This window comes from Chiroxiphia lanceolata, chromosome 1, assembly GCF_009829145.1.
Source record: "Chiroxiphia lanceolata isolate bChiLan1 chromosome 1, bChiLan1.pri, whole genome shotgun sequence".
NCBI classification, from domain to species: Eukaryota; Metazoa; Chordata; class Aves; order Passeriformes; family Pipridae; genus Chiroxiphia; species Chiroxiphia lanceolata.
The window spans coordinates 145,176,700-145,189,735 of NC_045637.1; the positions used below are offsets into that span (position 1 = coordinate 145,176,700).

General features: G+C 35.6%; 1 protein-coding gene across 3 annotated transcripts in view; it reads right to left on the bottom strand.

Annotated features, from left to right (window-relative positions):
• The window catches only part of WDR37 (WD repeat domain 37), a 42,670-nt gene that overhangs the window by 22,465 nt on the left and 7,169 nt on the right, over positions 1-13,036 (bottom strand). For all 3 annotated transcript variants that reach the window (XM_032697866.1, XM_032697857.1, XM_032697852.1), the window contains 5 exons: positions 10,625-10,803; positions 7,292-7,388; positions 5,115-5,210; positions 4,888-4,952; positions 1,086-1,221 (listed from right to left, as the gene is read on the bottom strand). In XM_032697866.1, the coding sequence (XP_032553757.1) occupies positions 1,086-1,221; positions 4,888-4,952; positions 5,115-5,210; positions 7,292-7,388; positions 10,625-10,762 (532 nt within the window). In that variant the 5' untranslated portion in view covers positions 10,763-10,803. The remainder of the gene's footprint in view (positions 1-1,085; positions 1,222-4,887; positions 4,953-5,114; positions 5,211-7,291; positions 7,389-10,624; positions 10,804-13,036) is intronic.

The window sequence follows — 13,036 nt, forward strand, 5'->3', positions numbered from 1 at the left end:
TTGGTTATATACTTCTGTATAATGTTCCACCTGTGTATCATGAGATTCAGGAAGCACAGAGAAAGCATTCCATGGTGAAAAAGGCAGTCACTACAAGCAAGAATTCTATGCACAATCTATTCACTTCCTGCATGGAAGTCCCAAATGCACACAGGTCACTGCAGAGCACTACAAAAATTTATTTGAAGAGGAAATCACTCCAAATGCCACTCCTTTATCCTGCCACACCCAAAAATATATAAATAATACAAGTATGCAAGTGGGAAGTACTTTAATGCTGAACTGGAGAATGGCTGTTTCCAAGTGAAATCAGGACAAAGACAAAACGTGCCCCTCAGTGGGCACATAAAAATTCTAACAGTTCAGTTATAAAGCCAAGGTTTCTAGTCCATAATATTCAAGTCCCTGTTCCAGCTTCAGAAGACTGTCACTTCAAACTTGAGCAATTATATCTAGTTATGGTTTATTTCCATAAAAATTTTCCAAGACTACACAAGCCTCTAGATAGATTTTTGGACTATAGCAGATTTAGTGACTTATTCACTAGTACTTGTTCCCCCTCAATGGGAAGGAAGGAGTCTCGTAAAGTAAAAAGGACTGAAAATTAAGATTTTTAGCTGCCCCTGTATCCTGAGGCAAAAGCCAGATGAATGCAAGAATACAAGAATATGCAAACTATGACCAAACCTACAGCTTCTACAGAACAAAGGCTACACAGTACTAGGATAGAAAGCCTACAGGGATCTCTGTATCCAGCCATAGGGCATTCTGTACTGCACTAGAGACCAGCTCCCATCCCACCCACTCACACCATCCAACATGCTAGAGCTGACTAAGGAGAGTGTGACCTGCATGGAAGTTAACTGCCACATGCTTTAGAAAGATCAACAAGGATGCTTGAATTTTCTACAGGTTAAATGCATTTCAAGGAAATGCCAATTTTAAGAAATTTTCAGCTACAGAACTTTTTGAAAGGACTCTTTCAGTGTGGAGCTCAGTATTCAAGTATGCTTTGGATCTGTATTTGCTAGAGCTTAGGGACTAAATCAGATTTTTCTACATATTCAAGCAACATAAAATTTTACCAGCAGATGCAGTTCCCAACACCACTGGCTGAGTTTTCGCGACACTGACATCCCAAATACCATCCCTGTGGCCAACATATTCCTTTACCAGCTGACAGATTGCCCTTGATGTTGTAGTTTTAAAACTGGATACAATCTGAAATAGCAGAGAGACCAACATTTTTTTAGCACACTGACCCAAGATAAAGTAATTATCTCACGAACACAAGTAGATATTAACTTTTTCATGATTCTTTAATGTTCTGACAGTTCACTTTTGTCAAAAATTTCACCTTTGATGATAGAAGAGTGACTCTGGATGCAAGCATATATCTTAATTTTTTTTTCATTTTTAATAATACTCCCCCTTTTTTAGAATGCAAGACAAACTATTCTGTACTATAATAATGCAATGTCATTGGAGAAATGAATTGTACAAGTGCAGAGTGCACTTCCCATTCAGTCTGGGTAAGGACTATAACGAAAAAAAAAAAAAAAAAAAGACCAAACCCTGCAAAAGACCTTAAAACTTAGTCCATGCTACCCAGTGTAATGTCTTTGGAAAAAAATACACTTATTACTTAATTCTAGTAAAATCCAGTAAAAACTCACTGCTGTTTTTCTTTAAAACTGCATGAAGCTAATCAAACCAAACATTAACCTGAGAGCATATGCCTGTTTATTTGTGTAATAAAACTTATTTTAAAAATATATGTCAAACTCATCTAAACATTTGATAAGCACACTCCCTCCTCAAAGACAAGCTATTAGGAGAAAAGTAGAGAAGACTCATTAAATTCAAATTAGTATGTGCATAAGTAATACCAAATGAAAGGAAGACAAGTCTAGTAAAATGGTAAAACTACAAAGTACTACAGTACAGGAAGGCTGAAAACACTCAGTATCTACAGAAAGGAACCAAATTTCAGAAATTCTATATTTTCAGATAAAGTAGTATGCAATACTTAGGGGGGAAAAAACAAACAAACAAACAACAAACTGGAACACTTCCAGAGACAACTGAAACCAAAAGTCATGAAAGATGACTTAAAAGTAAGAACACCATTACAAATACCCTATTTTTAACCTACAAGTCTTCAATCTCATAACTGTTCTTTGAGAAAAACTACCCGAAAAGCTTTGTTAAACTGGAACAAAAAGACAACTTCCATTTATCAGTGTTTTCCTGTGCATGCAATTACGGGCAGGTATTTATCTGACCAGCTAAATCAAAACCTTTAAATACTTCAACACAAATCACATTAAGACTTATCTACAGCTTAGTAAAAGTTAGGAAGTTAATTAAGTCTACATTTCAGTTACAATAAACCAAGGTTAAAATCCCATTAGGTTTTGGTATTAAAATAGAAGGTCTTAAGTATGTCATTAGAGCAAATTACTTCAAAAAAGGTTTTTAAAGCTAAAAGAAAATCTGCAAGAGCATTCCAAATCCTGAGCAAGTCAACTCTCCAATGATGAAATGATAATGCCCTATTTGAATTCCAAATTAACGGCTAATATGCATTCTGGTTTCACAGCAGAAGAAGGAACAGTCATTAAGGAAGCATTAAAAGGAAAATGGGTTAATGATAAAGATTATTAGTTCGACAACACTGCAGAATTTCACAAGTTTTGAACAATCCTACAGATGCAACTTCCACATAGAATATAGTCCTTAAACTAAAGGGACTTATGTATGAGAAGTGGAACAGCTGAATTAAGTATTAACAGTAAAGGACTAATACAGCATTCAGGTCAAACTCCAAACTTGAAGTTTTCCAACTCTGAACCCCACACTCAAACTATGCTTGCATTCTGTCTTTCTGATGTGGAGTCAAACCCTCATGCTAAAGTTTTCTAGGAGAAACTATCCCCTACTCATCAACAAGCACAGATTTTCCAGAAGTACTGGACAGGGGTTTCACTGATCATTTAATGTCAAGGATGTAAAATTCTTTCTGGAATACCAGAAGTTTTGAATGAACATACAGAAGATAAGAGTTCGAGAACACTAAACAACAGTAAATATCCTGATACACATAATAATTCATCACGTACTTTTTCTACACCTTTTTTTCTTTCTGTTTTTGCCATCCCTCACTTCACATACCAGTAACTGGATAAACTAGGCAGGGCCTGGATTACTTCCTGCTTTGTTAACCATATATAAACAATTTTCCAAGTCAGGAAAAGAAATATTTAAATAACATGCAACTTGCTAAAAAAGAGGTCTGTGTACTGCAGAAAATTTTTTAACTAATGTCAGCAGATCTTGGATTATCATACAAAAATAAGTGGGCAACCATATCCTGAGTCTTTTACCTTTGTCCTCTTTCTTAAATTCACACTGTTTCATGTGCTTCCTTCTACACAGAGATTTTTTAATAAGGAAACAATTGTTTACTATGTAAACAAGTGAAAACTAAATACAAATTGAAACAATTTGATGGCAAACAAAGTAAAGCACTTTGTAAAAATGTTTCTTATGCAGACAGGACACATTAGAAATAAGAATGAAAACTTGGTCAACTCAGGACCAGTCCAGCAGCTTACACTGTGACTGATGAATGGAATTTCCTGAGGAACAACACTAAGCAGTAACAAAAACTACATAGTCCAAAAAGTTTCATTACTTTCAATTACTGGGTGAAGAAATACCTTCTTTTAAAAATCCTTTTCTTGACTAAAAAGAATCAGAGATCCTGGAATTTAGTTTAGATGGAGCAAGTTACATCATTTCAGTTTATTTTAGGACTCTGCATAAACAGTTGATGCTTTCCTGATGTTTAGCAACTGTCATAGCCAGAGACTGTTAACAAACATAACATTTTGTTAACATCAAAATAGGAATTTCACATAAGGGATTCCTGCATCTACAAACAACTGCAGTTAAGTTACAGAATCTTGTGTATGCCATTAACATACACAAAAAAAACTGTTTTTAAGAGTACCAAGCACTAATTCTACTCTATCTCTTCAGAATTTGGACACTACTGGACAACTCTTGCTGCTAAAAGCATCCTTTGATATGAGTTTTGTCAATATAATATTCAGACTCTTAACTAAGGGATGAAAAGTATTCCAGTATGGAAATTTCACATGAAGGACTCAAATTAAGAATGTTTACCTCAGCATTTCCCAAAGAAAATGAACGGATTGTTTTAGTCCTAGTATTTTTTACCAATACTAAAGTAGTCAAGGATCAGCCTTCTCATAAGAATAAGCAAATAGTCAAAGTTCTTTGTAGAAAAAACCTAAACTCTTTATAGGTTGGCAATGAGAAAAATGTAATCGTGTGCAATTATAATTATACAAAACAAGTGGTTTGTGAAACTTAAGTCTCTTCTAATTTCCCCCGGGGCAAAAAACAACCAATCCAAAAAAACACACACAAAAAATATCCAGCCCCCTATACGGTAGCAGTATAAAGGATGGACTGAAGAGAAAAGTTTTGATCCACTACCCCAGTGAGTTTGGAGCACAGTCCATTTTGGGAAACAGCATTGTTCAGTCAACACTCACTGAAGTATTTATTTTAGTTCTCTTTACAAAACAGTAATCCCACATGCACACCTATGCACACTCTCTCCCCTCCAACATTCCTTCTTGAAAAGAGGCAAGCAATTATTGTAAAAATGCCATATAATATGGTTGAAGTAACAAGTATGAATGAACCCAAGATAAAGATATGGTTGCTTATGAGGCAGGTTTACTTACACACCAGCACTACTCAGCTTAAAGAAACCACAATTTACAACTTAAAGACAGTCACGTTAGTCTCACAAGTACACGTTGATGAGTAGAGATTTAATTTGTCTCATACCTTGCTAGTAGATGCCTTGTAAGTTGTCTTTAATTTCTGTGAAAGCTGACTGGTACTATGACTGGCTGTTGAGACAAATAAATTCAAAGGCAGATATTTCAAATACAGCATTAGCTTGTTTAAGTAACTGGTATTAATTCCCTTCAATAACATTTAAAGTTTTGGCCAGCAAAGTACAAAAAGTGAAGTTAAAAACAGCGGTTTAGGATTCTTTGTGGCTCTCTTACCTTTTGTTTTCAGCTGTCCTTTGCTCAGTTCAGCTCCATCAATTGTCTGTCCTTCACCTGCTAAACGCTCATTCAATGTATCGATCTCTCTACGCACTAACAGAACCAAAAATTCACATTATCACTAAAAATTGAGTATCATTAACAACATCATTAACATACTATTTAAGAATTGTTGTGGTTAGTAAGTAATCTATTTTATGCTAAGGAAAGGAAAAGAAATCAACTGCAATTTTATAAAAGCAGGTCTCACCAAGACAAACCAAGACCCCTGCTGAACTTTCCAGAGATCAACCTTGACCCAGATTCCAAGCAAAGTATGGGTGGCTTCTAATTACTCTCACTAATAAATGAGGCTAAGGATTAACAAAACAGCTTCTGTGAAATGCATGGCACATCTGTATTGAATTAAATCCAACAGAAGAAAACTTGCAGCATAATAAAAATTTCAGCCACAGAATTAGTATTCCTTTCTCCACAAAGGTTTTATTCATCACCAAATAGCATTCCTCCTGAATGCCTGTCCACTATTAGTTTCACAGGAAAGGTAGTGCACCAAATGTATATTATTTGTACTTTGAAATATATTTTTTAGAAGTGTAGAATAGCACCTACATTTTATGTGCAACTGTTTTAGAATGTGACAGAGCAGCAGTATGACTCTTGCCATTCTGAGAATTTCACTGAATTCTCAGTTCTAAGCACTATAAAAGCCAGTTTACACTTCCATACCGCACTCAAGTACTTGAAATAAGCAAGGCAAGATTCTCTTTCCTGTCTTCCTACTCACATAAATCCAAACTTTTATGAACCATAAAAGATGTGAAAGAGAAGTAAACAAAGAGAGAGGTTTGTAGTTACATATGACTGAAACAAGCAGGTAGATACAAGAATTGCCTGAAAGGACTAAGACTGAGATCTGGAAGGGATTAAAAAAAGGAAAAAAGTAGAAACAAGCTGCCCGAAGGGAAAGGGACTGTACAGTTTTTCTTTGTACAGTAACTGCAACACTAGAACAAAAAATAACAGACTGAATATGAGAAGAGAAAATTTTAGAAATTGTCAGAGGGGTATAAAAAGATCACAAAGGCCAGGAGTGAATTAGAACTGTGAGGCAGAGAAAGAAGAAGAAGAAACAGAAATGGAATAGAAGAAAAATAATCATACTCTGGGGGCTACAAATCCACCACTTGCTTTCTGACAAGCATTTCTGAAAGTTGGGCAAGGAAACCCTACTTTTCCTGCTACCAGGCAACTTCTCAGCAGGGGGCTGAGAATTCAGTTGTGCAGATTGTCACTAAAAAATGTGTACTTTTGATAATAGCCTTTAACCAACACAATCTCAGGTTTTAAGAGAATAAAAAACCAGCACATTTTGAAAAAGCAGGCAAGAATGGTCTTTTTTTTTTTTTAAACACAAGTGTTTGGTTTAACTGTGGGAACAGATTAGGTGTGGAAAAAAAATTGACTTGGAGCCAAATCAGACAGATTCCACAATTCAGAAGCCAAGCTATGCAACACAGCTTCCAAAATCTCCAGCAAGGGAAATTGAGCAGAGGCTTTACTGTATTACTGTACAGGCTTGTGTTACTTAACTATGGATCCTCTTACATCACCTTGGATCACCTACATTATCAGACAACTGCACTGTCATTAAACAAATAACACCTGGAGTTTTTATCTGAGTGCTCGACTTCAAAACTCATGAACAGCTGCAGGAGCTGGTTATGCAATGTTTGCAGGATGACACAAACCCACCCCAGTATACACTTTTTCCAGCAAGTCGCCTTTCCAATTTTATTTACTAATATATTACATCATTAACCTGTAAACATAGAACAAAGCCACAAACTTCAAAGGCAATGGAGTTTCTGCCACGTTAACATGGTGTCCACCAGAGTCTACAATGACAAGGAGAGAGACCCTTCACTGGCTTTGCCCAAGAGTCAAGAGGGATGACACACATCAGTTCTCTCTGCTTGTGCCAAGGACTAAGGAAGCGATTTTTCCGGAAAGATACAAACTCCATCTTCAGCTACAAGTTCAAAACAATTCTTAAACTCTCCACAGAAAAGCAATGCTAATTGCACTGCAGTACACAAGGTAAAGTTTTAATTAGTGCTACTATGTACTAAATCCAAACAATCCATAAGTTGCCAGAAAAAATAGATACTCACATTCCAAATTTTCAATATACAGGTTTTCAAATTCCCGCTCTATTTGTCCAAAAAGTTCAAGGAGTGTATTCCGGACAGAAGATGGTAGCTTAGAATCCTAGGAGGCAAAATATTGGGGTTTATAGTTTTCTTTATATATATTTTATATAAATTGCTCTTCAATCTTAAACTGATTTTAACAGTTCTCTCCATGTCCCAGCAAGAAATTAGAACTACTGCTAGAATAGAATACAAAACAAAAACCTCTGTGCATCATAGGATTATTCAGTTTATATATTTTTTCTCTTTCAAGGGACAGAATTCAAATCATCCATAGGTTTTGGGGATTTTTACCTAGAGAAAAATTACAAAACCAAGATATATGTACATTTCATTTAAAAAAATAAAAGATGGAAGAAAAGATTCAATATACTGTCAAGGTGTTTCCAGTTCAAGAAGAAAAAATACCTTTGATTAGCAAAGTAATTCAGAAGTTGACTATGTGGTAAGTTAGGAAGTTGTCAACACAATACACTAAAGCTTGAGACAAACTAACCTTTTAAATGCATTTTTAACATTTACCTACTTTTGTCACTAACCATAGTCAAGTGTGAAGAAAACTGCAATTTCTAATCCTTCCCTCCCCAGATATTACTCAAGTATCTCTTCTTCACAGAAAGTATTTTGAAGCACATTCACAGAACAGGGCTTATTTGTTTTTTTCAGCATAACAGTACAGCAATTCCAAGGTACAAAAAACAAGTATGTAATAAAAACTAACACAGGATTTAGATGATCTGAGCTCACCATGCAAAAAAATTCTACTAAACCTGTTCTATTCTTCAGTTGCCTGTAGATCACAATACAGAAGTTATCTTACTGCACTTATTATTTACCTAGGTACCCAGCTATAAGCTTTTTTGAAAAGAACTTTTCACTTTACCAAGCCTCACCCTGACAGCGAAAAAGCTCAACTTCTCCTTTGTAGCAATCTAATCCATTATCTCCAAATTAAGTAAGACAACAGTTTTTTACTGGACATAATAATTTACAGCTGTAAATAATACAGCTGTATTCAAAAACAAAGAAATACATATGTAAGGAAGTAAGTTAAAGAATTTTAAAGTTAATTTAATATGGCATTATATATTATCAATATAGCAATGCCCATCTATCAAATATGCAGGGAATGTGCCCACCTACTTGCTAGAGAGCAAAAGTATGTAATTTCAAACTCTTGAAATCATCAGCTATGAGTAAAGAAAGAAAACTGAGTCAGCTTCTGCCACAGTCCAAACTACTCTTTAGAAGCATTACTAGAATGGGAGTACCAGTGTTAGCAGAGGAAACCACCCAATTTCAAGAGAGCTTCATGATTCGATGCAAGCTCAAGGATGATTATAGCTTGTTTTGAATTGTTGTCCTCAGGAACAGCCAGAAAGGCCTTTAATGATCCCAATTTTATAAGTTATTTCTGAACAGAAACCACTAACAGCCACGGCACAGAAGACAATTGCTTTGTGCACAATTCAGTTTTACACCAGTTTTGCAGCTGGTTTAAGCTGTGGCACTGGGCTGAAAGAAGTGGTACCACACTCCTTATGCCCCCCAGGTCATTCCTTTCTGCATCTTCATCTGCCTCACCCTTGAGAGGGTACTTTTGTTCACACATTTATAGACAATGAGAATACAAAACATACCCAAATTAAAACCAACCTGAAACAAAATTGTTTAAATACTAAAGAAAAGAAACGCTATTAAGAGAAACACTTAAGTTAGAGGAATTGTTTCTAATTCAATAACCCAATAATTTCATACATCAAGGTTATGAAAGAAACTAACTTATCCTACAACTTTGGAAACCAAAAAGGAGATGTAGAAAAGGTTTTCAATCCTATTCTCAAAGTCTTAAAGCATAAGCAAATCTAAACTTGTAATGAAATAACCAGCACAGTCAAATGCATCCACTTACTTTATTCTCTTTAAAGTTGGCATTATTTAAATTAGCTTATTAAAATAGCATGTAATAATGTTATCTGTTTATCTGCAAAAGCACTTAGCTAGATCTCATGCAGTTTACAGCTCCACTGTGAAGGGGCATTAATACTCTACTTGTTAGAATCTGCCACTGGCTGTTCAAGGTCAATGAAATTAAAGATGATAGCTAAAACGTTTTAAACATTTATGTATCACTTAGAGTTTGCTAAGAAATACTAAAAGTGCTTAAAATTTTAGTGTACTAGGCAGAAGCGACAGCATGTCTTGACCTCTCAGCTGCCATTCATTCCTTTCCTGAAGTAAGGTTGCCATAGGTCCCAAATGCATGTACGGTTTTCTATCCAAGTACTTGCATTCTCAAATCTCCAGATGACTGGAAGTAACAACTTGGGCTCTGTTAGTTCCCAGAAAAATAATGTTATGATTTACTGAATAATAGATTCAACTAAAAAGAGTCACTGAAGACACCCAATTTTCCCTTCAGAGGATCTGCAGACTCCAGAGTGAGGTTTCTCACAGCAAACACTATTAGTGTTTCAAACCATCTCTCTGATAGAGTTTTGCATCATCTTTGCCAGGCCCACATTAACATTGTGTAGTTAAGTTGACAATAAATAGTTTTCAAAGTGATATTTGCTTATCTTTGCCATCACTGCTTCACACCCTTCCAGCAGAAGCCTTACCTAGAGTTAATCTCAGAACTGTTAGGTGGAACATTCCAAGTCCAGACTGCACCCACTACATGAACTGATGTGATTAAGAGAAGCTACAGAAGGTAGTGGGTGCTGTTCTTTCCCCTGAGTTTAATACACAGAAGAGCACACCTTCATTTGAGACAAATAAAAAATAAATAAAGAAAAAGCCCTACCCAAACAAAAATCTGAGTTAGCTCACACCTCTGTCAAGCAGGCAGTGTTTGTTTGCTTTATGGAAAGGAATGCAGAACAGCATTCCAAATAATATTTTTCCTATTAGAGTCGTCATAAGAATTATTTTGGTTTATTCATATTATTCCAAATTCAAACTTAGGAAATCAAGAAACAATCTTGAACCTTTTTTGGGGGGGTGCAGAAGGTTGCAGTGAAGTAAACAGGCTGTTTCTTTCCATTGCTTTATGGTTTTATGTATTCATGGAAGAATACACACAAGCCCATAAAAAGGTTCAATCTCAACATAACCTGAAACACCATCAACATCCACATCAATGGTCTCCGAACACAGCGAACACTTACAAACAACAAAATCTGCTGTTCCTGCAGCTTTACTGGACCTATTTAATTACTCAAGTTTGTTTATTTTCTCCCCACAGAAAACACACATTGAAGTTACAAAGTTGCCCAAGCAGCATCACCTTACCTGCCCTTCCAACATGTCTCTCTGCAGTCCTGCCCGTTCCTGCTCAGAACTGTTGGTTCTCCGGATGGAAAGACTGTGTGATTTACGTTTTTGCTTTGCTTGGCGAGCAGATGCACAACTTCCACTTTCTATTGGCATTACTTCAAAAAAAACAGCTTCACAGAGGCTCCTATGATAAACTAAGGACAAGTATTACACATCACAAAGTGCTCTGCCAAACCAACCACAGTTCAAATTTTTTGTTCTCAAAACAGAAATATTTAGTTCTACTAAACTTTTGAGTTGTTGGGGTTGTCATCAAAAATAAGAGATCCCTCTTACTTACATTTATTCTTCAAACAACATTAAGTTCAAAACCATATGCAGACTCATAAATACAGTGGAATCACTTCTGCATTGCTTATTCATTAGCTAACAAACCTCCACAAAAGGAAAAAAAATTCCACTTCCTTGCTCATTTTGGAGAACACCAGCAGAGAGAGCCCCAAAATGCTTCCAGGAAACAATCAATATGCATACTAGAGTTCACTGAAATGCATGCAAAATTAAAACCCAGCTGGAAAATGAAAGCAAATAGACATGGTAATTTAGGGACACTGTCAGGTTAAAAATGTATTATTCAACATTAAGTGTTACTATACAGAATTTAACAGACATCCTTGTTTACTCATAAGCAAAAATTGATATTCATTATGGAAGTTCTGAAAACTACTTTCTGCCATTTTTGGCAGCTCTCGGTTTCACTTTCTTGATAGTGAAAGTGCCCATGAACTTATGAGAACAGTGAAAGTGCACCTGACTTAACAGGCTGCTGTTGATGTGGCTCATTTTTGTCACCTTGTTAAAGCCAAATATATGCATTTTATTATCCCTAAAAACATCTGACAGTATCACCAATCAATATTACCATGCATGATCTACTGCTGTCCCCTGTTTAAGAAAAATCAAATTATGTTTCATTTATTGCATAAACGTGGAGAATATGTTCTTTATTGTCAAAATCTTATTTTTTACAAACATGTAATTACAGGATTTTTTTTAATTTAAACCTGACATTCAACAGAAATTAATTTTTGTTTCATGGGGTACCAGTTGTTAAACATTCCAAATGTTTTAGGATTGATTACTCAAAATTTTTCAATCATGCAAACTGAGAACAAAATAAAAATTCATTCTCCAGCATAAATGATTTCTGAAACAACAATTACAACTGAAAATAGGTGCAACAGCCTGCAGAGAAATAGGAGAGCAGAGTTGGCAAAGCTAACAAGGCAACTGAGCTTCCCTTCAAATAAGTTGATCAGAGAAAATTTAAACCAAACCCAGGGCCAGTTTCAGTTTAAGATCCACCAACACGCTAGGAATGAGCACCACATCACTATTAACAAGACCAGGCATTAACCAGTTTGGGGTTTTGACATGGTATTTTCTGCTTTTTAACAAGATCATAAAGCCAAGGAAAAGCATACCTTACTAAAAAGACAGTATGCACCATGAATAAAAACAGCTTGAAATCTCCTTTGGGTTGTACATCACAAAACAAAAATGCATGAAGATATAAAAATTTATATTAAGATGAATGAAGATACAGAAATTTATATCAAAATGAGACTAGATTTAGTTAAGGTTTTGATGCCCATCCATCCTCATTAAAAAGCTTGATATTTTAATTAGCTTTTGGAACACCTGAATTACAGGAACCTGACACTAATTCCACAGTGAATCTAAAATAAAATTCAGGTTGAACCAGTGACCTGTACTGCACTAAAATGATTTTGTTCCTTTCCTCTGGACCTGCACAGTTCTCCACTGCACCTAATCCCATCAGAGTTTTTTATGTGTGATTAATCAGTAGTAACTAATTAGCTTTATTCACAACTTAAAGAATAATAGAAAGAACTACCATCGGGCAGTTTCTTTTTTGCCTAGATTTCTTTATTCACTGTGGCTAGACTCCTCTATTGTAGAAAGACAGGACCAAAGTTAAAAAAGCTCATCCCATAAAAATTTGCTGCCAATTTTCTGAGCTTCACTAAGTATCTTCCTGTTCATGGACATATGGTCAAGAATTAGGAACAGGTTTTCAGTGCTCATCACATTTCTATTTCTTTTCAAAATAGGATCAGATCCCAAACATGTGTATATTCTCCCCTCTTCCACCCTCCTTCCTATCTGCCTTGGGAACCTCTTTTTCAAGAGCTTTCAGTTATCATTTTCTGCAATGTTCAAGATTACTTTTTAAGGCCTAAAGCACTAAATTCTGTGCGCACACACAGAGATCTGTTAAAGAGTTTTATATCTATACATACACATAACTACACATAATCCCATAAACCCATTAATAGCATTTCACTTAGGATCTGGGGGGGAAAAAAGCCTATTTCTAATCCCTGCCAGATATGGCTCCTGAAC